Source organism: Candoia aspera, chromosome 3 (assembly GCF_035149785.1).
Source record: "Candoia aspera isolate rCanAsp1 chromosome 3, rCanAsp1.hap2, whole genome shotgun sequence".
Classification (NCBI taxonomy): Eukaryota; Metazoa; Chordata; class Lepidosauria; order Squamata; family Boidae; genus Candoia; species Candoia aspera.
The window spans coordinates 179,872,708-179,900,590 of record NC_086155.1 but is presented as its reverse complement, the minus strand read 5'-3'; the positions used below and the strand labels follow the sequence as shown (position 1 = coordinate 179,900,590).

Sequence of the window (27,883 nt, the reverse complement as noted above, 5' to 3'; positions counted from 1 at the left end):
AATCAGGCATCTTCTGAATCAGAGAGCCATTTTTTAAATATTATTTAGGTGTACAGAGGTATAGTATTAATAAGTGATTAGATGACTCTAATATATGAGTAGACAAAATCACTTTATATGACTACTTTTCCTCTTTTGTTAGAGTGTGAGAAAATAATTCTGTGGCCCAAGGGTATTTCTAGATTGCTGGTACCACTAATACGTACCTCAAATCTTTTGTTAAAGAGTAAAGCCTCCCTGTTCTTTTTATTGAGAAGTGTGCTAGAATTTCACCTGCCACTTAAATGTAGATAAATGCCTTTATTTAGAAAAGTTTGTTTGAAAAAGTAGTTGAAAGTGAAATGAATTATCTCTTAAGTGTTTGGTGTGTACACACATGGAATTTGATATTGTGGGAAAGCTGAAAGCAGTTCTGAGATGTCAAATAAAAGAGCTACTGAGATGCAATTAATCTTACTCACACTTAGATTTAGCGATTATTGTGTGGTTTGTTGTATATGTTGATAAGCCTAGCTACAGAACATTTCCTCCTTTCTTGCAGTGATAGTTTCTAAACATGATAAGAAAATAGTTATCATACTTATTCAAACATTTTTGAAATGACCTAATCTTTTAAATTCATAATTGAATTAAAAATTGATTTTTCATAGACTGACCTTTCTTTCAGCAAGTTTAGTATGCTCTCCAGGAAGACACAGAATCTTAAAATTCAGTCTGCTTTTAACTTAGTTCTCTATGAAACTTTATTTTAAATAGTTATAATCTGCTTTTTAAAAAAATCAGACAAAATGGTTCTGGAGGGTTGGAGAACTTTCCAGAAAACAGGTGCAGTAGCATTAGAGCTGCAAGGAAGAAGAGAAATTGGCGAACTATATTGCCCATTCAACTGCAAGCAGAGAGGCTTTATTGCATCCCAAATCCCTCTACCAAGGTAAGAAACTGTCCATTAGCAAATAATCAATTCTTCATTGTACCAAGTATTGATACATAATAATATTGGTAGAATGTGTCGTCATTCCACAGCAAGCCAAACCAAAACTGTACATTTCAAATATTTGCCAAAACACAAAACTTCAGTTTTGCTAGATGTGTAGGCTTTGATTTTTTTTTTAATGAGATTGCAATATCATAATCAGATTACTTACTATAATTATTAGTTATGTTAATTTTCACTGAAAATTTGGCCAGTAAAGCTGGTTGGGTCTCATGAGTTTAGACTTCAAAAACCTGTGTTTAACAGCATATAGTAGAGCAAGAATCCATATTTAACTAGCTGGGGCCTATAGGTGGTGCTGTAATAAATGGAATGTACAATAACACACTGTCAAATGGTGTTTGGATACTACATGTTCGATTCAAACCAGGTTGTTCATTTGTTTCGCAAATATATGCCAAATTAATTGCATGACTATATGACTGTCCAATAAAAATAACTGTATGCCCTGCTATGTTTATTGTGATGGTCTCCTATTTTCTAGACTACTATACTACATGATTGAGGAATATCAATCTAGTCTAGTATAATATAATTTGTAGCCAAGCTCTAAAAAATAACCAGTCTTTCTTAATGACAGTAATACATAGCTGAAGGACTTTACAGTGAGAGCTCACTAACCTTTAAATCCATACGGTGCAGTGAAAAGACAGACCTGTGAGATTTGGGGAAATAAGAGAAAACCGTTTTTAGATGCTGATAGTTCTGTATAAAATTACCTAGAGATATGTAATATTTGGCATAAGATATTTTCAAATAATATGTCTATGAAGAGATAAGCTAGTTATTTTTTTTAAAAAGGGAATATACTGAAACCAGTTTTGATTTACTTTCAATTGCCCTGAAATTTTATGTCTGACCTAACCCTATGGTATTTAACAAAACAGAATATTAAACTGAATTAAAATTTCTTAAACTGCCACAAATAAGATTATGAATTACTGTTTTATTGCAAATGTTCTGCCATGCTTTAAAAGTAATGTAAGCCTAATCTTGTATTGGTTGTATTGTGAACAGCATCTGGGTTTTCTCAGTTATTTATACCTTGTATAGTTCTTATTTTTAGTATAAATTGATTTGTTTGCTAAAATCTTAATAGTATTGGCTAAAGTTATTTTGAACTGAGGGAAAATTAATCATATATATTTAATATATGTGAAAGGAAATATGTAACGAGTGTCACAAATTTCTTGAGACTGAAAAATGTGGCAAAGAACAGTCTCATAGCAAAGCCCTACCCTAGAAAAATCCTCAGCCCAAACAACCGAAATCATTAACTTTCTTTGAATGACTCCACCTTGTTCTTACCAAGACCAGTTTGTCTTCATCTTTCCTTTTTAACTCTAAGGTACTTATGCCATTTATCAGTAGAGGATTTATCTTTCTCCTGTTGCTAAAAGTATGATCCTTTTGCAGGCAAAGACAGCTGATAATGAAGGGGTAATGATAAATTAACAGCCTTAGCCGGGCTGGCTATTCTTTTTTCATCCTTGACCTTAGTAGTTTATTACTTACTTGAACAATTGCTAGGAGCCCGATAGAGGGATTTCTGAATGAGCCTAGCTAAATTTGGGAAAGTTCTAATACGTATTTCAGCTTCAATTTCATTACTGCCTTTAGCTGGCAAGTAAAACAGAGATCAACAAATTAAAGAGAAATACATTCTAATATGTAAAGTATGACGTACAAAAGATAAATGCCTTTTTCCTGCTGATATTTTGTGTGCTCTTTGTATGTGGTTTGTATGTATGTAAGTAGGTATTAAGGTGATGGAAGGTGGAGGCAAAGGTATTTTTCTCTTTTTTTCCCCCAGAACCTTCTGCAAAGTTCCAAATGCAATTGTTGCTGTCTGATTTTGCTTCATGTTATTTAATTCTGTTTAAAAAGACTGCAATCCTAGCAATTTATCCATACATTCTACAGAAAAAGTAATTCTGTAATTGATTTTATATTCACTGGGAAAACAGAATGTGAAAGAACCTTCTGCTATATTATTTGTATAGCAGATTTTTGATTTAGTTCTCCCTAAAGAGATTATAATCTTAAACATATTATGAAGGAATAAATCTTACTAATTCTAGTGAGACTCACTTATTAGTATGGATAGATAGCGCCAACTTAACAGAATTAAATAACATGAAGCAAAATCAGACAGCACCAATTGCATTTGAAACTTTGCAAAAGATTCTGCAACTCTGTTGAAGAGTTCATTGCTTACCACTGAGTAGCCTTTATGGGAAAACTGATAACGTTGAGCTATGGGGGCCTGGATGGGGAACAACAGGCTTCAGCTGAACCCTGGTAAGGTGGAGTGGCTGTGGATTAATGTCTCCTTGGTATCTGGGAAATTGTCATTCTTGGTTCTGGATGGGGTTGCACTGCCCATACAGAACCGGTGCGTAACCTGGGGGTCCTCCTGGACTCACGGCTCCTGCTTAAAGAGCAGTAGCAGTCATGACCAGGAGGGCCTTTGCTCAACTTTGTGTTGTGCGCCAGTTACACCCTTTCCTGGATTGAGAGGCCCTTCGAATGGTCACTCATGCCCTGGTCATCTCCCATATAGACTACTGTAATGCACTCTACATGGGGCTACCTTTGAAGAATATCTGAAAGCTACAACTGGTCCAGAATGCAGCCACATGGGCAATTTTAAGTCCCCCAAGGTTGGCACATGTAACACCTTTGCTATGTGAGCTGCACTGGCTCCCAGTTTGCTTCCAGGTCCAATTCAAGGTGTTGGTTATCACCTTTAAAACCCTATATGTCATGGGTCCAGGTTACCTGAGGGACCGTCTCATCCCTATCACATTGACCCATCCCACCCGGTCATGCAGAGAGGGCATGTTACAGACCCCATCCATAAAGGAATTCCATCTGATGGGGTCCAGGAAGCGGGCCTTCTCTGTAGTAGCTCCCGCCCTCTGGAACATTCTTCCCCCAGAGGTGAGACAAGCCCCCTCGCTCCTGGACTTCCTCAAAAAGCTAAAAACCTGGTTTTGCCATCATGCCTGGAGCAGGATGGGGAACAGCCATTCGTGGGCATGGCTAGTGCCCTAGGACGATCTTTTATACTCACGGACTGAAACACAAGTTTTAGCCATCTGGATTTTATTACATTTTATATTTTTATTGTCTATTTATTATTGTATTTATATTGACATTGAATTTTAAATTTTGTTTCTGTAAACCGCCCAGGGACGCGGTGGCGCTGCGGGTTAAACCGCTGAGCTGTCGATCGGAAGGTCGGCGGTTCGAAACCGCGCGGCGGGGTGAGCTCCCGTTGCTCGTCCCAGCTCCTGCGCACCAAGCAGTTCGAAAACATGCAAATGTGAGTAGATTAATTGGTACCGCTTCGGCGGGAAGGTAACGGCGTTCCGTGAGTCATGCTGGCCACATGACCCGGAAGTGTCTATGACAACGCCGGCTCCAAGGCTTAGAAACGGAGATGAGCACCGCCCCCTAGAGTCGGACACGACTGGACTTTACGTCAAGGGAAACCTTTACCTTTACCTTTTAAACCGCCCAGAGTCCCTCTTTTGGGGGGGAGATGGGTGTAATAAAATTCAACAAATAAATAAATAAACATTAATGTGTATGGAAGTGATGCATGTAACAAACATCCTTACAGGTAGCCCTCGTTTAATAACCACAGTTGGGACCAGCAACTTGATCATTAAGCGAAGCAGTTGCTAAGTGAAACTGCAGCTGTGTTTACGATCTTACTTCAGCTTTTCTTTGTTTTACAGACTTGCAAAAGTCATAAATTTGAGGATTGGTCACAGAGTTACTTTTTTATCACCATCGTAACTACAAACCATCACTAAACAAGGACTACCTGTACGTACTTCCTAAATAGGCATTTGGAGAAAAAGCTTATGCTACTGATGATCTTGCTTATTTTGGAAGTGTCTTTTTGGCACTTTCCAACCAGCCTTTGGACCCTCAGAATTGGAATGCAACTTTCAAAATCTTTCTCAGAACTGGGCTGTAAAAACTTCCCTAGTCTCAATGCAATATTTATTCATGCGTGCCTCATGCGTGCCACCTCTTCTACTAGAGTCTACACAGCTTACAGTATTACAAACTGTACAACACCATAAGAACATAAATATTCATACAGTAGCAGCAATTCAAAAAACCATTGTTTTCACCATCTTTCAAAAAATAGATGGGTGGGAGCTAACCTAAGTGACAGGGGGCTGTAACTTAGAAAGTCAAACTTCTAGCCCCTACCTGTTGATCTCCTGGGGGGTAGCAGCCACAAAGGACCTTTCCAGTGGATTGTGTAGGGTGTGTAGATTCTACCTGGAGTTGTTGTTCCTGACGATAACAATATTGAAATAAACCTGAAAAACATATGTGTGCTTTGTTTGGTTTTGCCTATATAAAACTATCCTTTTACTGAAGTCTTAAGAAACTCCCAAATAGCAAAAAATAGTAAAAACATCATAAAACACAGCACACAGTATATCACATATTGTATTAAAATTTTGTGTAATTATTTTGTGTAAACATTCATAAAACACATAATAAAGCAGCAGTTTACCCTTACAGTTACAGAAATTAGCATACATTTATGTGTTAGTGCTCAAGTCCTGTAAAATCATATCTGAATGCATGTTTTGGGGTGGCCTTTTCCCATTAAACTTCTTTCAATTGTTGGATGTGCTGTCTGCTTTCTATAGCAAAGTATATCTTATCAATGTATACTTTTTTCCCATCTTGGTACTTCTACTATTTAGAAATGAGTTTGCTTAACTTTTCTTGCAGTTGGTTAATATAAAAATTAATTCGGATTAATTCAGTATAAAAATAATTTCAGATTAACAATAGTTGTAGAAGATAAACTTAATACAAACTATTAAATAGATAAATTAACAATATAAAGAAATATGAATACATGTGGTTGAATGCTATGTATTGAAATTTTAAAATACATGTAAGCATATAGGAAAGGAATGAAGGAATTCTTTCTCACCAGGCATTTTCGATGGACCATTGTGTAAGAGGACTTAAAAAAAAGTTGGGCTTGTATAGTTCTGAACACACAGATGTTCCTCTTGGCATTCATACAGTACTAGTCAGTATAGGGATTTTTACAGACATTGAATGTGAGCTGCTTCGTTGAAGACAAAGTGTTGCCTGTGGTAGGAACTGTTACACTGATGGGAATGTAGCATAATGTTTTAGATTTCTGTCCTTCTCCCCCACACCCTGTAGACAGTAGATTTGAGGTTGCTTTGTGGGCAGTGAATTGTTTCAACCAAGCCTGGCTAATAGCATAACCTTCAAGCAGATAGGAAGGATACTTCACATGGCTACATAGTCATGTGGCTTGTTTCAGGTCTGTATGTGAATGTGGATTTTTAAATTCAAGACTTAACAACTTGGAAAATGAAGTTAAATATGTTCTTGAAAAACACTGTAAAATGTATTTGGGTAAATGTAATTTTTTTTTCAAGATAAATTTAGTAAATATTGTGAAGATTAATTTTCAGCATTATTTACAATACATTGAACATGGGCTTCTAGATTTTTGACTAAACAAAAATAATTAAACTTCTAAACACCCTACCACAATACAAATTGAAAGGATTAAACCAGCAACAATATAATAGCACCTATCAAAAAAGCTAAAGGCAGCCTTAAAAAGGTCTTATAAATCCAATCTCACAGCAGTGACCATAATGTGTGCCCTAGGTAATATTTCTGAGAAAGGTGTTCTACAATCAGGGTATCACTGCTAAATGAACCCTTCTCTTACAGCCACTTGCCAGATCTCTCTGGGAGGGGCATCTTGGAACATAATCTTAGTCTCAGAATATAATTGCAGTCTCTGTGTAGATAGATCTGGAAGAGTAATCTGATCATTTAAAAGGTAGCATCTCCTTTGAGTCTATTGCATAATCTCTTTATACAGAAAAAGGTAGTTGCAAAGAACATACTCAGAGAACAAAAATGGTTAGGATTGAAAGGGACAATAAATCATGATTTTGGTAGAAATAATGTTTGTGGAAGAGGATGAAAAGTATTAAACAAGGAGCTTCCAGCAGAGTAAATTGAGAATGAACATGATGAAATCATTAAGGATAAAACTTAAGGAAAGGAATGCTGGAAGGAGTATTTTAAAGATTTTTATGGGAATAATCCTATAAATAGTAGTGTCCAAAAAATATTGATGAAAGCAAAACCATACATACTGTGAGAATGTTGAAAAATGGTTAAGCCTGCAGGTATAGATATAAAATGTCAAAATGTAGATGTGATTTCTTATAGAGTGGTTGTGCAGTTTGTTTAGTGTGTGCAAGAGTGACCTATGCTTGCCAGCTGGAAAATTGCTGTTATACAAAGAGTAATGTAGCAAGAGTGCAAAAACTACAAGAGGTTTAGGTTGTTAAACATGCCTGGGAATGTTTTTGTCAGAAGACTGATTATAAGGGCACCAGAGGTGATAATGAGTAAAATGTATGAATGTGAGAAAGAACATTTATGTGTATCTTGGTTGTATCTTGACAGTGTATGATAAAGAGATTGGCTTGAATTATAGAATGTTTTGTGTTGAGCTGAAAGTTTTTGAGTGCCATAAGAATGCTATGTGGTAGAAGTCAGAATAAATAGAAAGCTTGGTAAATGGCTCTGGTAAAACAAGATTGTTTGAGTTCCCCTTACTTGTTTAATGTGTTTATGGATAAATGTACAAAAAGTATTGTGATCTGTTGCAAGGAATGCATCTACATCAAAACAGGTAAAAATAGCATATAAGAAAGAGCGTGCTTCTGCCCACTTTGTTATATGGAAGTGAGGGTTGAATACATCAGGAGAAAAGTTAATTGAAAAATAGAAAAGGGTTGTTTAAGAAACGTGCATGGCAAAACAAAAAAGATATAAGTTCAAAAATCAGTGTTTGTCATAGAATTATGGAATGTACAGTATCCCAAGGTAAAATTTTCATTTTTAGCATCTGTATCACACTGCTGGCTCTTGTTTAACTTGTGGTTTACAAGGACACCCAAAATTCCTTTCACATGCATTACTGCCAAGGCAGGTCTCCCCTATCCTATACTTGTGACTTAGATTTTTCTTACCCAGGTGCAGAACTTTACTTTTTTTTTTCTTCCTAGCATTTTTCCCACAGGTGTAGGGTCTGCTTCTGTGGATCAACCAAATGTTGATCCGTTGGTTGCACAAGGAATTAACCAACTGGCTTTTCTCCCAAGCCTGACGTCGTGGCCTGAGAGAAAGTGATTGGCCCAAAGTCATCCAGACGGCTTACATGTCTAAGGCAGGACTAGAACTCACAGTCTCCTGGTTTCTAGCCTGGAGACTTAACTACTAGACCAAACTGGCTCTCATGTGGAACTTTACATTACTCCCCGTTAAATTCCATATGATTCATTTCAGCCCACTACTCAAACTTATTTAGATCTGTTAGAACCTTTTTCATCTAAACTATTGCCTACTCTCTCAGCTTTGTTCCTTCTATAGACTTGATAAACATTGCCTCAACTAGCCACTGTTGAACAATGTTGACACAGAGCCCAGGACAGAGCTGTGGTACTCAGCCTTCCTTCCAAGCTGAAGTGGAGCCATTAAAGAGTATCCTTAGGGTGTGATCATTTAGTTAGCAGTAGTAACATCTAGCCCGTATTTTCACATATTGTTAATGGGAATATCATGAGTCACTTTGTTGAAGGCTTTTCAGAAGCGCAAGTGCCCTATGTCTAAGGCATTTATTCAATCCACTAAGCTAGTAACTCTACCAAGTAAGTGTCAGGACCAGGCCTGCCTCTGACTCAGATTCGGTTTCACTCTCTGAGTCAGAGGAGGAATTAGAAACTTATACCTGTTCCTAAGTTAGGGAAGGTTTGCACATTGTTGTAGTGGGTCTGCGAGGACCTGACTTGGAATGATGATGCACTGTTAGACCAATTCCAACAAGGTCTGTCAGCAGAAATTTTAGATGAGCTCATGCATAATGATTGCCCTTCCTCGCTTCCTGCACTTATGCAGTTATGTCTGAAAAATGAGGGATGCCTTCAACAGAGAAAGACTTTTCAACATGCAGGAGTTGGTCTTCCTATGGGTCCCTGTCCAGCTCGACGCACAACCTCTGAGGAACCTATGCAATTGGGGGGAGCTAGGTCTAAGCTTACTCCCTTGGAGAAGGATAAAAGAAGGCGTGAAGGCTTGTGTTTTTATTGTGGTGAGCCTGGTCATTTAGCCAGGAATTGTCCAGCCAAGCAGAAAACCCCATCACCGTTGGGAAATGGAAACCACATGTCCTAACAGTCAGAAATCACACTGAGACGAGGAGTAGGTCTCTAGTGTTTATTACTGCTACATAAAATAGAATCCTAACAAACTGAAGAAGCGTGGGAAAACCCAGACAGGTAAACCCCAAAAGTTAAGGCGGGTCTGATCTGTGTCTCTTTGAATGGCTGCTTAATTCCTCAGTACTACGCATGTGTTTTCCCCCCTGGATAGAGGCCCCTTCCAGCTTGCCATCAGTACTCATGACACCACATCTAGATAGGCAGTTAGGTTGGGCGAAGTCAGTCACCAAGAAAGCTCCAACGCCTCAACCCCCTTCCTGGCACCTCGTAGTCAATGTGACATTGCATCTACCTTCTACTACAGAAGTTCAAGCAAAGGCCATGATTGACTCAGGGGCCACCATGAACTTTATGGACATTGAATTCACCAGACAATGGGGAATTCCCCAGAAATCTGTTCATCTGCCCTTGCTCGTGGAAACATTGATGGACGTCTCTTAAGTTCCAGTCCTGTGGCCCATTCTACCATAGATCTAGTCATGAGATTGGGAAATCACACAGAAGAGATTGAATTTTTCCTAGCTGTCACTGCCCAGTTCCCTGTAGTGTTAGGTATAGAATGGTTGGAAACCCATGAGCCCCACATTGAGTGGGCTAAACCAGCAATCTTGTTCCCAAGCTCTCAGTGTAGCTCCCATGTTAATGGTGTATTGGCGTCCAGTAAAATATACCTTCAGAACCCATTGATTCTGCCACAGCTGCAAGGCTTTGCAGATGTTTTTAATGAAAAAGAAGTGGATCCGTTGCTGCCCCACTGACCCTACAATTGTGCCATCGACCTAGTAGAAGGGGCAAAACTTCCCACAGGAAGAATTTACTCTTTGACTGAACCTGAGCGAGTGGCACTGCACGAATTCCTAGATACCAATCTGAAGAAAGGATTCATCCAAACCTCCAACTCTCCGTTGGCAGCTCCAGTCCTCTTTGTAAAGAAGAAATCCAGCAAACTTTGTTGTGATTATTGTTTGAATGAAATCACTGTCAAAAAACAGTATCCGTTACCTTTGATTTCAGAATTATTGGAGAGAGTTAAGGGAGCACGAGTATTTACCAAGCTTGATTTGAGAGGTGCATATAACCTCATTAGGATCAAGAAGGGCGATGAGCGGAAGACAGCATTTCGCACCCATTATGGACATTATGGGTATACAGTCATGCTGTTCGGCTTATCAAATGCTCCCGCTGTATTCATGCATTTCATGAATGATGTATTTCAGAACCTGTTAGACCAAAATGTAGTAATCTACCTCGATGATATTTTGATCTTCTCTTCGTCCATGTCAGACCACTATCAGCATGTGCGAACAGTTTTACAATGTCTTCGAGCCAACCACTTATACTCCAAGTTGGAGAAATGTCAGTTTGCCAAGGAAACCATAGACTTCCTAGGACATCGAATTTCTCATACCAGGTTAGCCATGGAACTTGAGAAAGTTGAGGCTCTGCAATCTTGGCAGCCTCCCCGTCGGGCTAAGGATGTTCAGAGGCTGTTAGGATTTGCAAATTATTACAGGTCTTTTATACCTCAGTTCACAAAGCTCACTGCTCCACTTTCAAATTTGCTTTGGAAAAAATCCTGTTTTCATTAGGGTAAGGTTGAGGAGCAAGCTTTTCAGCATCTTAAGGCTGCCTTCTCGACTCAGCCTATCCTTAGGCATCCTGATCCAAATAAACCTTTTTTCGTAGAAACAGACGCTTCCGAGGTGGCAATTGGAACCATCCTTTTGCAGAAGGACTCTCAGACTGGAATTTTATGCCCCTGTGCATACTATTCCAGAAAATTATCCCAGGCAGAAGGGGCCTATACTATTTGGGAAAAGGAATTGCTTGCCATTAAGGTGGCTTTTGAAGTGTGGCACCATTACCTAGAAGGGGCGCGTCATGTAATCAAGGTAAGGACGGATCATAGGAACCTGGAACATCTGAAGTTGGCACAAAATTTGAACCGTCAAATTCATTGGTTCTTTTTGCACTTTAACTTCAAGGTCATGTTTATCCCATGTGGACAGAATCAAAGAGCCAGCACCCTCTCCAGAAAGTTGAAATATGAGAGGGGATCTCTCCCTTTACTGCCCCGATCAGTCATTCCTGTAGAAAAGTTTGCTGCAATCCAGGACGGGGAGGATTTACTCTTGCAGCTTAAGGAGCAGCAGCAGAAAGACTCCTTTGTGAAAAACAAAACAGAAGAACTGCCCAAGCTTCCAGCTGAACAAGCAGCCTTGTGGAAATGGAATAATGGACTCTTGTGCTTTCGAGGTCGATATTATGTTCCCCCTGGGGAACTTCATGAAATAATTCTTCATTGGTGCCATGACAACCCTGCTGCTGGTCATTTTGGATCTTTTAAGCCCTTGAATCTCTTGTCCCGCAAAGTTTGGTAGCCTTGTATGTTGCATGAAGTAAAACAATATGTTCTCTCATGTCCAGAATGTTGGAGGGCAAAGAATCAGACGGGTAAACCTGCAGGACTTCTAATGCCACTTCCAACACCAGAGAAGCCATGGGAAGCAGTGTCAATGGACTTCATAACTGATTTGCCTGGGTCTCAAGGAGCTACAGCCATCCTTGTTGTCGTAGATACTTTAACCAAGGTGGCACATTTTATTGCCTTCAAGGACTACCTAAAGCTCAAGAAACTATGCAACTGTATATATAAAACATTTTCTGCCTACATGGACTGGAAAAACGCTTTATAACAGATTGTGGAGTGCAATTTACAGTGCAATTTTGGAAGGCACTTCTTCAGAACCTCAAGATTCAAGGAAATCTTTCTTCCTCGAACCACCCACAATCAGATGGAGAGACTGAAAGGGTTAACGCTACCTTAAATTAGTTAAGTTCTCCCTTACCATGTCCATGGCAGTCCTACATTGCTGTTCCTCTTTTTCTCCCAGTGGCATAACAATAACCATCTAACTCTTCATTTCTCTTCTTAGAAAAGATGGATACAGAATAGGACTTATGGAGTTCTGCATCACCCATTACTGATTCATCACTTTCTCCTTGCAATGGAGCAATACCTGGTGACCCTGACCTTCTATTATGCCACCCCACTCCGCAGGGAGGCTGGACCTATTCAATTGGTCCGCCCCCGGCGACTGATGGACCCAGTAGGGTTTCAGAGGGAGCTGGGATTATTCCCGAGGGCCTGCTGCATGGTCCAGCAGAGGTCTTAGCCATGGCCTGGAATAGGGCCACGGCCGGGGCCTTGGACAGGATCATGCCCGTGCGTCCTCTCTTGCCTCGCTTGACCCATCACTCCCGTGGTTTATGGAGGAATTGAGGGTTTTGAAGAGGGTTAAGAGACGTCTGGAGCGTCGCTGGAGGAAGACGACTGAATCTGACCGAACACAAGCTAGAGCCGCTATTAAGGCCTACCTTATGGCGGTAAGAGCGGCGAAGCGTGAATATTTCTCTGCTCTTATTGCATCCGCAGAATGCCTTCCAATGGCCTTGTTCAAGATCGCTCGATCTCTTCTGGGCAGGTAGATCCAGGGACCCACCTACAAGGCCATTCGGAAGAGTTTTCACAGCATCTGCAGGATAAAATCACTCAGATCCATTCTAAGTTGGACTCTAAGCGTGAAGTGGAGTCTGGGGAGATGCCAGGGGAATGTACTTACCCTGGAAACAGTTTGATCCTGTTGGGCCTGAGGAAGTAGACAGGATTCTCTGGACTGTGAATGCAACCACATGTCAGCTTGACCCATGCCCTTCCTGGCTGATAAAATCAGCCCGGGAAGTGACTCGTGGTTGGGTCCAGGTGATGGTTAATGCATCCTTGAGGGAGGGAGTGTTTCCAGCTACCTTTAAGGAGGCGCTGGTGTACCCCCTCCTCAAGAAGCCATCCTTCGACCCTACTATACTGGGCAATTTTTGCCCTCTCTCCCACCTTCCCTTCTTGGGAAAGGTGGTTGAGAAAGTGGTTGCGTTGCAGCTCCAAAGAATTTTGGAGGAAACGGATTATCTGGACCCCTTTCAGTCAGGTTTCAGGCCAGGATATGGGACAGAGACTGCATTGGTCGCACTTATGGATGACCTCTGGCGGGAGCAGGACGGAGGGAGTGCATCCATCCTGGCTCTCTTGGACCTCTCAGCGGCTTTCGATACCATTGACCATGGTATCCTTCTGGGACGGCTCAGGGGGTTAGGGGTGGGTGGTGTAGTTTTGCACTGGTTCACCTCCTTCCTCCAGGGCCGTTCCCAATTGGTGGTGATAGGAGAGATCCAGCCCTCGACCCCTCCATTGTGGGGTGCCGCAGAGTTCGGTACTCTCTCCTCTCCTATTTAACATCTACATGAAACCGCTGGGTGAGATCATCCGTCACCATGGGATGAGGTATCATCAATATGCTGATGATACCCAGTTATATATTTCCATCCCAGGTGAAGTAAGTGATGCGGTCTCCACCCTTTCCAGGTGCCTGGGGGCCTGGATGGGGAACAACAGGCTTCAACTGAACCCTGGTAAGACAGAGTGGCTGTGGATTGATGGCTCCTCGGGTTCCAGGAAGCTGTCATCTTTGGTTCTGGATGGGGTGGCAGTGCCCCATTCGGAACCAGTGCAGAACCTGGGGGTCTTCCTGGACTCGCGACTCCTGCTTGAAGAGCAGGTGGCAGTCGTGGCCAGGAGGGCCTTTGCACATCTTCTGGTGGTGCGCCAGCTACGCCCATTCCTGGACCGAGATGCCCTCCGAACAGTCACTCGTGCCCTTGTCATCTCCCATATAGACTACTGCAATGCGCTCTACATGGGGCTACCCTTGAAAAGTATTTGGAAGCTTCAGCTGGTCCAGAATGCGGCTGCGTGGTCAGTTATAGGGGCTGTAAAATCAGCCCATGTGACACCACTGTTATGCGAGCTGCATTGGGTACCAGTTTGCTTCTGGGTCCAATTCAAGGTGTTGGTTATCACCTTTAAAGCCCTACATGGCATGGGACCAGGGTACCTGAGGGACCGTCTCGTCCCCATAACATCGACCCGTCCCACCTGGTCAGGCAGGGAGGGCATGCTACGGACCCCATCAGCAAAGGAATTTCATCTAGCGGGGTCCAGGAGGCGAGCCTTCTCTGCAGTGGCGCCCGCCCTTTGGAACATCTTGCCCCCGGAGTTGAGACAGGTTTCCTCACTCTCGGACTTCCAGAATAAACTTAAGACCTGGTTCTGCCGCCTTGCTTGGGAGCGAGAGAGTAATAGCTCCACCTGGGGATGGCTGGTGCCATAGCACCTCTTAGTGATTGAGTTCCATCTCCACTTGGATTTTACATTTGTTTTTATGTATATTTTTATGTAATTTTTATGTGGCTATGTTTTTCGTGCTATTTATTGTAAACCACCCAGAGTCCCCCATTGGGGGGGATGGGCAGTCATAAAAATTTAATAAATAAATAAAAATAAATACCCTCTTTGGTTGACCCTAATCCTTTTCCTTGTTGTTTTTAGCATCTCTCACAAGCCTCAGCTCATTCTGACCTTTAGCCTTTCCTGTAGTTTATGTCGACTGTCTTATATTCTTCTTTGGTTATGTTCCCCTCTTTTTATTGCCTATGAATGTCCCCTTTTCCTTCAGCATTTTAGAGACTTCTGCATGTATTCACACTGCCCTCCAGATTTCTCCTATTTTTCCTTTTTGTGGAGATTATTTACAATGAATGGATGTTGCCTGAATACAAAATAAAGTGATCGACAGGAAAAAATACATTGAGCTGATTTGTTATGTATAGCAAATGAATGGGTGCAAAACTAATAATGAAGAAAGAATGAATGGGTTGAGTGGAAGGAGAAAACAAGTTGTTGCTGGATGGAGTTGATGAGCTCCTGAAGAGAGAGCGGACAAAAAATAATGTATAAATTGATGGACATGTGGAACAAGGATGGTTTGCAAGGATAGAATGGTAAGAAGAGGTAAACTAGATTTATTCGAATTTCCTTTTCTCTTGTTTCCTGTCTTTAATTTGCCTCTCTCACTACTTGTTATTCTTTTTCTACACTTTAAACAGTGGTGTTTATGCCAAGTGGAAATAATATGATGGATATGTATGTCAATGTACATCTTTTCAGTTGAACTTGACTTCTGATAACTTCATGGATACCTTCGTATAGATTTATTGGCAACAGTAAGAATGTGATTTGCCATTGCCTTTTTTCAGATTCATGGTGTTTTTCAGATTCTTAGTTAAGCCTCTATCCCTTATATTCCATAGTGATCTCCCATCTATGTACTTAAAAGCCCAGCCCTGCTTACTTTGAAAACCAGACAAAATTACCCACCTGCTATCAGCCTGCTGAGGCCCCCTCAGTCATTTCGCAGTCAGAATAATATACCTTAAAATCCAGTTTGTAAACCCCCACATACTGTGAAATGCTGAAACTACCACTCTGCTGAATTCATTGTGATCTCTGAAAAATAATTTATCTATGAAGGCTTCAATAACACGTTGTACTTTGGTGTCCTTGTTGATGTTTTTCCTGTTTCTTACTTATAGGACAGCCAGTAACAATGTCCTTCTCTGAACGTCACCTTCTGTGTTTGGGTCTCAGCAATGTGGAACCAATATGAGTCAAAAACAGATTCTTGATTCAAACCTAGGAGGCAACAAAAATAAAAATGCTGAAATACTGTTACATACTTCCAGTATCGGGAAAGTATTCCTGACCTCCCTTGCAAACTGAGCCTTTAAGAGCATTAACATGACTCTAAACTTGAATGACTAAAGGAAACTGAGCTGTATCTTTCATAGAACTGCTTGTCATCATTATGTTCCCTTGTGTGAGACCTGATTCTGTTGAAATTCAAGTGCAAAGGATGCCTAGGAACAAATCCATTCATTAACTGAAATTTCAGCTTTACAGAAGCCTTAAAGTGCAGTGAAAGCATAGACCTCTTTTGTCAGTTCTGTGTTTCAACAGCATATTATCTTCCCCCACCCACCCCCAAGGTGCCAACCACTTCAGTAGGTGGGTTTTTAGGTTTGTTGTTGTGTTTTGCTTCTTCAGATTGGGACATCTATTATTAAGCAAGGCACTGAATAGGCTAATTGAAGTACTAGTTAATTAAAAAGAAAATTATGAAAATAGACTTGGAAGGGCATCCTAACCTCTTCCACTCGTGTTAATAGTTTATTGCATATTAATTATCATAAATAAACTGATTTTTATCAGCTTTTTAATTAAATAGATGCTATTAAATAATAAGGGATTCCAAATGCTTTTGCATGGTGATGGGGTTTCCGTTGTGCCTGACCATTAAAATTGCTGCCTGTAACTGATGAAGCTGGAGTCTAACTATATATGGAGGATTGCACGCTATCTGTTCCTTCCTATACAGAAATATTTTCTGATTGTACAGAAAATACACCTGTTCCTAAGTTAGGGGAGGTTTGCACATTGTTGTAGTGGGACTGCTTCTTTATGCTTTATACTGCACGGCATGCTATGATACATGAAGTCATCAGCTTTTAGGACTAAGTGCCTTTCCCTCTGTGCAGAATACAAATGAATACAGTGATATGAACTGCCTATAATGACAGGTAAATGAAACTGACTTGTGTGTTTGCTTGCTGCTTTCTTTTTATTGTAACAGATGCCCAAGAAAAAGAGAGGCCATATTGTCACTAGATGGAAAGTAAAGTATTATTTTGATGTCATGCACAAATGTGTTTATTCTTTAGACAATCCGGGAGAAAAATATTTCCTGTCATTGTCCTTTTGAAATGATAGGAGTGATAAATTATTTTCTGCTGTCTTGAAAGATGACTCGCATACATTGTGTTCTTATGATATAACTGTTAATAATACAGTTTTGATGACAGAAGTTACGTTTTCTAAATTTCATTTGTCAGATTTTCCTGCACAGTACCATAATGAAAAGGTTACATATTTCATTTTTGATTTTAGGAAATTATATATCACAAAGGGTGGAGAATATTCCTCAAAAATAGAGAAATGAGACTAACCTCCCCTCAAAAAAAATCCCCCACAGAACCATTCTGGATAAAGCATTCTCATAATTTTCAGAATTTTGATTGAATGAGTGAATGATTGATTTCAGAATCAGTATTGTTCCGGTTTCCGATTAAAAACATAAATATTTTACTGCTAACTTCACTAAATGTACTGACTAGTACTCTCCTTACCATTAGCAGAAAATGCAGTATGTGGCAGAGGTGCAACTAATTAACTAACACTAATCTATACCTTGTGTGTATTATAAAACGTTTTTGTGAAAGCCTTGATTTAGCAGAGCCATGAGGGCCAGCAGAGATCAATAACTATAGCCTCATCTGGAGATGGCCTTAGCATGTGGAAGTTTATGATTTCAAATGGAAGGAAGGAAGGAAGGAAGGAAGGAAGGAAGGAAGGAAGGAAGGAAGGAAGGAAGGAAGGAAGGAAGATAGGTGAAACTACAGTAAGGGAAAGGGGAATAATGTAGTGGATCTGAATGGTGTCCTTTTATTATGGAGTGAGGTTGATGAATATGGGAATGGAAGTAAAGGTGTAGGTGTAATTACGAAAAGGCAGAACTCTATGTCACAAAGTATGAATCAGGTCATCGAGGTTATTGTGGGTGTATGAATGTAAGAATCACTATGTTGGCAGCAGTTGCATGTTATACCTCAGTGGATGATGATAATGGAAGAACCAGAAAGGAGTTGTGGGAATAACTGCAATATTCTGGATAAATATGAACTGGGCCAAAAAAATTACTTGGCTAGGTGACATAAATAGATGGGTGGGAATGATACAAGAGAATTGAAAAAATGATCAGGCCATTTGAAGCCTCAAGAATGAATGCAAATGGTGACTCCTTGATTAGTATCTGCTTTGAAAATTTTAAATACATGGGTTAAGCATAAGTCATACAATACATATAGCAAAGGAATAAGTATAAGTCTGAAAGAATGATTGTTTAAATTGTAGTGAAAATTTAAGATAATTACAGTAGTGATGATTGTTTTAAGATGAAATATTGAGGGAGTACAAGAATAATGAGAGTTCCTGAATTTGGGATAGGCCATCTTGGGAGTGTCAAGTGGATTTTGAAGAAGAAATGGACATGGAAGGAAAGAAATGAAAGAAACTAGAGTGAAAGTAAAACAGTTGCAGGAAGAGAATATATGAGTATTGCATGAATTATTAGAAAGTAAATTAATTTTCCAATACAGTGAATGAAAAGAAGACTTATGGAAAGAGGTTGTGAAAGCTACTTGAAAAAGAGTGAAAAGAATTATGCTTGAGAGTACCATAAGTGTATGGAGTTATGCTAATGGGAAGTACGAAAAAGGATACCTGAAAAAACAATGAAGTGAAAAAAACTGAATGAGAAAAAATGCACAGAGAATGATTTCTGCAAAAATTGATGGAAGGTAGTATATAATGTATATATAGAAAAAAAGATAATTGTGAAGAATGTGTTCAAACAGACTAAAGAACAGTTGAGATTAGAAAATGTAGCATTTTTGATGGAAGTAAAATTGTTTTGAAAGGCAAAGGATGTAGTTAGAGTTGATTAGATCCTCAGAAAGAAAGGGGTGAGAATTTTTCAGAACAAAAGACAGGGTATGAATAACTTTATGAATATGTGGAAGCAAGAATGGTTTACAAGGTTAGAATGATATGGAGAGATAAACTAGATTTAGTTACATTTCATTTCCTCAAATCTCCTGTCTTCAGTTTGCAAGGGCAGAAAGGTATGAAGAGGTATAGTGAAGGTCTTTTGCGTACTATTTCTTACCCTTTCTGCAATTTGCAGAGGAAAAAAATTATATCAAAAAGAGTATCTGTTTTTTTTTCCTTTTTGCATTTGTAGATTGGCAACAATTTGTTTGAAAATACATTCTGTTTGATATTCCCACAAGGAATTTTGCTGATTTAATTGATTAATATACTTTCATTGTACCCAAATAGGATGTAAGATTTGATAAGGCAGATTTAGAGAATCTAACAAGAAGATTGAGTGCCCCTGTGTTTTAGGTTTCCCAGCTTACACATTTTATTACAAAGTGCTTCTATATCAAAGCCCTAGAAGCCATACCAAAGCTTCCCAAGAATGATTTGGCTGATCTCCATTTTGGATGCTTAAAGGGCCATAAACAATGGATCTACAGGGTGCAATCTGGAAACTGTTGGCATCTTGGCATTATCTACAGTAGTTTAATGATAATATTACATTTAATTATGAATGATCCCACCATAACTGATTGATAAATCCATTTGTCATACTAGATGTGTTTTATTTGGCCAAGAAGGTATATATTGGATTATTTAATTAATTAATTAATTTTTATCCCTCTTTTATTATTTTTATAAATAACTCAAGGTGGCAAACATACCAAATACTCCTCCCTCCTCCTGTTTTCCCCACAACAGCAACCCTGTGAGGTGGGTTGGGCTGAGAGAGCAACTGGCCCAAGGTCACCCAGCAGGCTTTCATGCCTAAGGTGGGACTAGAACTCACAGCCTCCTGGTTTCTAGCCCAGCACCTTAACCACTAGACCAAACTGGCTCTATATATATAGTATGTTTCGTGTACTGAATATTTATGACTGATCACAGGTGTGATATTGTACACATACATGCTTTGATTAGCTAACAAAACATTGTATTCACATTTCACCATGCCATTAGATTGCTGATAGATGTTTGCCATGTGTTTCAGTTCTGAATTCTAATGTGGAGTAGCACTGTGCTAAAACAACATTATTGTATAGAGGAATAATTTAAATCTTTTCTTTCAAACTAATATGAACAGCCATTTTATTTATTTGTTTAGGCCTGTAGGTCACTTCTGTTGCAGCAAAATCTAAGTGGCAAACACTCCATCTTTGTGGAAAAATTTAAAAGAATACGCAGTAACTATTAATAATCAACCTCTTGTACCATCAAAACAACCTGTATTTAAAAAAAACCTGCAGGGAGGCCATCTCCACATCACCCCCAAGCAGCCCCCCAGGCTAGATTGACATAGACTTTTACAACATTCTGCAAAGCAGTAAAACTGAACTGTGTACTGTAGTAGGATCTGTGGTAGCAAAACCTACCCATGGTAGGGATATTTTGGCATTATGTTGTTTTTTACTTATTTGTGGGGAGAGGGTTATAGATGATCACAGTTTTATTTATTTTATTATTGTAAACCATGTGTATTCTATTTTAGAATTGTAAATTGCTGTGAGCCTTATGATTCAGAATATAATAAATAACCTGTCACAAAGAATCAAAAGTGCTGTGATACTATTGCATTCATTATTATGTATATATTTGATCTAATTGTACTGTATTGCACTTGTAAATGTTCCTTGTCCTATACACAGTCACTTTGGAGTTTGTATATTCTATAAAGTATACATTCATAGATTACTTTGGCAATAATAAAGTACTTCAAACATATTTGTAATCATCACTTTGTAGAAGGATAATCATTTGAAGTGCCCTTAAATGTAGATAACCTGAGATCCATTGTCCAGCCAATGAGTCTGCTATACAGTAGACTTGGCCTGTTTCTATTTTGTATATTGAATACCAAGAACGTGCATTTCACCTAATAAATGGAAACAAAAGATGTTTTTGCTATATTGTGTAACAATAGCAGAAATCTTGTTAACGGTAAATAACATACATATTTGAAGTGAGAATAATTCAGAGGATCCAAGCATTTGGAGGGTGGGGGTAAACTTTACTGGGTCCCAGAGATTCAGAGATGTCTGCTGAAGGCTACAGTCTCATTAAAAAAAAAAAAATTAAAAAGCTAAATTGTATGCAGTTCATATTTAAATATACTTATTGAAATGTTCTTCTGTGTATCTCTGTGACTGCTGTCCAGTTCTCATAAGATATGCTGAAGCCAATCAAAAGAAATGATGTTAGAACAGAACAAACAGCATTCCAAAAGTGTTCCTAGTGGCAGAGTTCATTCTGTAGGACAGAGAGAAGATGCTTATGCAGGTTAATTTGGGTAATAAAAAAATCCCAGAAAAAAGGATATGGCAACACTTCCATATAGCTGCCAAGAGAACTGCACAGACTGGTTCCTGAAGGCACCAGGCATTGAACTCAGCTTGAAGGAGACTTTACTAATTAAACTAGGACTGATCTGGGTTTCTCTATGTGGTGCATTAACAAGAATTTCCAGTGTCAGAATTAAAGCATCTAAATTAATCCCAAGGACCCTGGGAAACAGTGCTGCTGACAGAATCCAGAGTCCCAGAATATATATTTCTAGTTTTATACAGTACATTTAGCTATAAAATTTTGTAGTGTAAAATGCTAGCAAAATAAAGCTCTGGAGTAATTTGATCTAATTTATGAAATGTTGGCGTTAGGGTAGAAATTCTCATATGTTTTGATACCATGGCCCCCTAAAGTGACTCATGAGTTCTTGATCCCTGAATGAATAGAACTACATAATAAATAGTAATAAATAAAACTGTGTGGATGGCAGGTGGTTTTAACAGATGGCTTGACCTGCAGGTTTAGCCATCTGTCAAAACTAGTTCTGGGCTTTGCTCCCACCTTTGCCACAGGTTTAGCTGTCTCTTAGAAGTTACTGGAATTGTGACGCCCACTTTGGGCAAGTCAGGTGCTAACTTGCCAAAACAAAATTGGGAGCAAAGGAGGAGTGCATTGTGACAGCTCTCCAGCTTTGTATGTGCAGCCTTGTTCCTGTTTCTTGAATCTCTAAAAATATGCTCAAAACTTAAAGTGAGATCTGCTTCTTTCTGTAACAAATGACTCTTTCCAAATAATGTGCTACTAAAAATAGTTCCAGATGTGGAAGGGCCTCTGGCAGCTGTGCTAACATTTTGCGGACTTAGCGAAAGTGTCTTCCTTCCTTCCTACTTGGCCCTATTTCCCTTCATATAGTATGTTCCTCTGGTGGGAGGAGATGGGCGATGACAGATAAATAAGTATGCTGCTGCTACCACCATCTGCCAGTAATAATTTTAGCAAATTTGCTTTTAAGATTGTGGAAGGTCCTTTAAGCTCTGTTCTGTTGCTGCCTGGATGATGAAGTATGACTCGTGGCTCTGCTCCATTAGGAAAAAGTGCATCTCCGGGGGAAGCATATGATGGACCTAATGACCCTGCTGCAACGTAAGAGAGAAGTCTAGGTTTATCTATTCAGCTTTCAATTCACACATCTCCTTTTCCACTTTGCTCTTGACTGTTCGCTATCAGCTGTCCCGAGGGGTCACTTCATTTGCTGGCTGAAGCAGAACCAGCCATGAGCACCTTGAGACATTCAGTTTCTACCTGTCCACAAGTTTGGTGCTGCACTGAACCAATGATTCTGTTCCAGCCCCTATGAGTTGTGTGCTGAGAATTTCCACTTGGCGTTGGCATTGAGCAAGGACACCCCAGTAGTTTTGAAGGCAACCCTCCTTCACCTGGCAACAGCCTAGCTCAAGCAGGGTGGTGACATAGGAGTACAAGTCTCAGGAACAGGACAGTTCAGGGTTGTAGCAGTTCAGTCCTCCAGTATCCCTCTCTCTAGGTCCAATCTCCAATGCTCACAGCATCTCCAGTACTGTTGTCTTCAGACAGGAGACCAGGCAACATGCCTTCTGTGTCTGCTCCAAATTGGCAATGTGCTACCCACCACCAAGGGCTCACTTGCAGTGTTCTGCTCCCTTCCTAGAACTTGGAGGAAGTGCTGCTATTAGAACTTGCTCTGAGTTTTACTGTCCACTTTACTTGGACCAGCTGATGTGCCCAGGCAAAGCCAAGCAAATTTGTCAACACTCCAGCTTTGTGTGTGCAACCCACCCCCAAATTTGCAACCCCATCAAAGTTGTTTCTATAATCTCCCAAGGGGGAAGTGGGGAGTTGCAACCTCCATTTCAGAACCTCTCTATTAGGGGACAAAAGTTATAGAAGAGGTCAACAAGCATAGAATACTTGTTGGGTTGATTCTTAAATAAAAATATTGCCCCAAATAAATATGTTTGGGGAGTTTAATAGAAATGGCATGTTTAGAGACATAGAAAATGTAATCTAAGAATTTAAATAAAAACTTATTTCATAAGTGAGGATACTTATACATGTGGGAAGGGGCTCATTTTACCAATATGAATTGGGACACCAGACTGATGGTTGGATCTTGTGGCTAACAATAACAGCAAATCTTACTTATCCAGTAATAATTGATTTTCAGACATGTTAATGACATGGTACATTAATAATATTAAATCACCTCACATCTTAGGAGAGAAGGAATGTTCCTGTGTGAATGCATATTGCAAGGACCCCTGATTATTTGGAAGAGTTTTGTTGTTCAGTGTGATACCCTACCCACGAAGGGCATCCTCATTTCAGTGTGCTTTGTATTTATTGTGTCAAAGACATGAATTCCTTCTTTCTCAGGTTGAGAGCAGTAACTGGAGTGAATTGGCACTTGCTAAGGAATGTCTTGGGGGAGGGGAAATGTCAAAAAACCTCTCCAAAGGAAAAACTTCTAAATCACCTCCTCATGCAGAAATGCAAAATCAAATTTAATTGCTCTTTTCCTGTCCTGTTCAGACAAGCAGACTCCTTTGGTACATAGTAAAAGAGAGTCATCATGGTAAGAGCTGGGATTTGTTTAACTCTAGTAATCAGAAAAAAACACCTGAACTTTTAACATTCCGGCATGGGCATGTGTGCTATCTGCCAAGTCAGGTTTAAAGATGAAATGTCACATTCTCTGGTAACTGTATGGGAATTTCTGGGTTCTAGATGATAACAGTGACCAAACCCAAGGATTTTAATACCATAATTGATTCCTACTGTAGCTTGCTTTAGCTTTGGTTAAAATTGAGCACTTGTATCACTTTTCCTTTCCTTTCCTCTCCTGTCTTATTTATATATTCCTAATTCCTTTCCTATTTATATATTCCTAATTGTTGGTCAATTAGGCAGATAGAAATTGCTAACAAACTTCCCTTCCACATACATTTTGTCCTAGGAAGGGACTTGGCCTATTCTGTCCATCACTTCAAGAATTTCCCCACTCCCTTTCAGGCTATAGAAGCCATTACTGCTGCAGTCATTTCAGTATTGTCATTGTAAGAAGTAGTTCTGTGTGAGATGCAGTGTTCTCTTTTAGCTCTGATAACAGGAAGTAAGTACATCTTAAAATGGAGCATTAGAACACTTCAATATTCTCATAGTTTTTATAGACTGCCCCCCGTGTGGCCTTTGGTGATGCTTCTTTGAGAGAAAGCAGTTGTACAGAAAGTGAAATCTTTGCAAATAATTATTGCTTAGTTTTTTTTTAGGAAGAATTAGGTTTCTGAAAATAACACTATCGCTTCTGTTTAGGTACATATAACAGGTAACTCAAGTATGTATATACCAGGGTTTCTCAACCAGGGTTCCATGGCACTCTAGGGTTCCGTGAGAGATCACTAGGGGTTCCTTGGAAGATCATGATTTATTTTAAAAAAATTATTTCAAATTCGGGCAACTTCACATTAAAGAAGTAAGTTTCATTCTTTATTTGTAGTTTAAGAACACTGTTAATTCATATATACAAGCCTACTCATGAAACAAATATAATCATTTTGTAACTTCTGGCCTATATTTGAGCCTGAATAGGCAGTGATTCCCCAAGGTCTGAAAATATTTCAAGGGTCCAGGGTCAAAAGGTTGAGAAAGGCTGGTATATACTGTATGTATGTACAGTATTTGGACCTATGATGTAAACATACTGTCCATAACATTCATTTTTTTCAGTAGCTTATTTTATATGTATCAAAATCTTGTTTGCTAGGAAAGAGCTGAAAGTAATATTCATGTTCCCACTTCCCAAGTGAAAGCTGGATCACTGTCAGAACTTAGCCTGCCAAGGGAACCAGAAGATTTACCATTACCCATGCTCTGGAAGCATCTTTACCTCTTTGTTGCCCACTTGCCAGCCACATTTGCTGGCACTCCAGCATTATATAATCCCACTCATACAGTCTGATTGTCGCCTGCTGCCTTTATTCTCCCTCTCACTGGCTTCCCTCCATCTTCCCTAGCTAAAGGAAGTGGGAGAACAGCAGGGCAGACAAGGTAAAACCAGCATCTCCAGGGCCTCCTTACTCTCCACAGCTGTTAGTTAGGGCATAAGAAAGTGGTCATTTTGGGAAAGATGGGCAAGGATGGGATGCAACAGTGATGTCTCTCAGCAAACCCTAACAAACTTGACTGCAGAGTTATGGTTGTGCAAAGATTTTATGCCAGTCTCTCGTTGCTGCCATGTTGATGGAAGTGAGGCCAGCTGAAAGGTTCTTACTTTCTAGGTCTAGAGACAGGCTCTGTGGGCTGACTATCCTGTGCCAGAGTGAGCTCTGCATTGTCTCTGCCAGCTGAGTAGATCTGCCTTTTCCTTTCTTCTAACACAGCCAGGGGAGGGTGTTGCAGCATACCAGAGTGAAGGCCGTTCTGTGATTTGAGGCTTCTAGCTGCACAAGATAGATTGCCAGTGCTCATGTAACTTAGGCTTTCAGAGATGGAGAGGTGTAGAACCTTGCCTGAGTTAGTTTGGCACTCTGTGTCTGTAGTACACTGTTTAAGGAGTATACTGGCTTGCTCATAATCTGAGGAAAATTAGTAGGGGAAGCCCAAGTGATTAAAGTTGGCCAGCAGGTTTACTTCCAGGTAGAGTGAAATTCATGCTCAAGCTTTAAGGTACCTAGGCCTCTTGGGAAAAAGGAAAACCTTAGCCAGAAACTATGGACAACAATTTTCAGCCTCCGCTTTTATCCAATCTGACTCTAGTTGCAGACCAGTGTTAGAAACAGAGCAGGATATCTGGATTTCTGCTTTTAAGAATTTGGACTAGAGAAGTCCAGGGTGGCATCATATGCAAATGAGTATGATTCCAGTTACCATATGCATCTCAATAACGTCAGTCTGCTCAAGTATGTGGGCTATGTTATTTGATGTGAGGGTGGGAGAGCCATTAAATTCCTCCTTAATTTTTTAGAACAATTACCTGAAAAACAAACAACATACAACTTTGGAACTGTCAAACATGCCTGAAGTGGACAATTTTGAACCCGGAAAATGTTCCAGTTCACATCTTTGCCTAAATTGTGACTCATTTGCGTTTAGCTTAGCCTGATGTGTGAACCTACCTATTATAGCCTACTTTATGTACAAATCAGGCTGTTCTAGCTTGTTCAGCAAACCATGGTTTTTGCTCTCCTTAGTATAATGTGTTGCTTCAGACAGCTCTTGAAATAAAACTAGTTTTGCCAAAGCACTTTAGACCAAACAAAATGTCTTCACGTTGTGAGGGGGAAAATGGCTTATTGTTTAAAGAACTGTATCTTGTTAAAGATTGCAAAGGCGATACATGATGAATGGAAGTTTGCAGCATAGACTCACAACAGTCAGGTTTAAAACGCCAGCTGAGAATGCATAAGTGTATATGGCATTAAACTTTTCTTTTTCTTTTTCACCAGGAAATACCAAAATGGATCCAAAGTCCGCCTGAAACTGATCGACCTTGAACTCTCCTCCAGATTCTTGGGAGCAACAAAAGATACAACCTTACTGGAAGCTGATGCTGTACTTTTGGGACTTATGGAAGGAAAAGAAAGTTGATATAAATGCTTGTTTTTACTTTTAAATCACTATTCTCTTGTAGCTAAATACTTAGGTCATTTGTACAGAATATTCCATTTCAAATTATTCATTCACCATTTTCTGATTAAAATAAATTTAAATGTAAATATCATCTTTTGTTTGGTGGTCATTTATTATTGTATAACAAAATTTATAGTGTTCTTTCAATTTTATATTCATACTAAAAATGAGAAATTTGATAGATTTTCCAGATTTGATTACATGACAAATAATTATATCAAATTTTGGCAGGTGAAATATGACAGATGACTGTGGTCATCATTTATTTTAATCATGGTTTTCCAATTCTCGAGTGAAAGTAAGTCTTACAGATGAGCAAAATCATGCTGGCTTTTTTGGCTAAATCCTGGTTCATTTTGTTGTTTATTCATTCAGTCGCTTCCAATTCTTTGTGACTTCATGGACCAGCCCACGCCAGAGCTTCCTGTCGGTCGTCAACACCCCCAGCTCCCCCAGGGACCATTACCTCTAGAATATCATCCATCCACCTTGCCCTTGGTCGGCCCCTCTTCCTTTTGCCTTCCACTTTCACTAGCATCATCATCTTCTCCAGGGTGTCCTGTCTTCTCATTATGTGGCCAAAGTATTTCAGTTTTGCCTTTAATATCATTCCCTCAAGTGAGCAGTCTGGCTTTATTTCCTGGAGTATGGACTGGTTTGATCTTCTTGCAGTCCAAGGCACTCTCAGAATTTTCCTCCAACACCACAGTTCAAAAGCATCTATCTTCCTTCTCTCAGCCTTTTTATATCCCTTTTTTTGGTATGGGGATATAAGTTGATTTTTTCCAATCTGATGGCCATTCTTGTGTTTTCCAAATTTGCTGGCATATAGCATGCATTATCTGTACAGCAGCATCTCGCAAGATTTTGAACAATTCAGCTGGGAAACCGTTGTCTTCTGCTGCCTTGTTATAGCAATGCTTCTTAAGGCCCATTCAACCT

At 39.6% G+C, this 27,883-nt stretch overlaps 1 protein-coding gene across 2 annotated transcripts in view; it reads left to right on the top strand.

The window, feature by feature from the left end:
* The window catches only part of TPD52 (tumor protein D52), a 76,237-nt gene extending 49,255 nt beyond the window's left edge, over positions 1-26,982 (top strand). The window contains exon 3 of one of the 2 annotated variants that reach the window (XM_063299415.1): positions 26,758-26,982. In XM_063299415.1, the coding sequence (XP_063155485.1) occupies positions 26,758-26,899 (142 nt within the window). In that variant the 3' untranslated portion in view covers positions 26,900-26,982. The remainder of the gene's footprint in view (positions 1-26,757) is intronic. The other variant, XM_063299416.1, reaches the window with a different exon arrangement.
* The last annotated feature ends 901 nt before the right edge of the window (positions 26,983-27,883 follow it).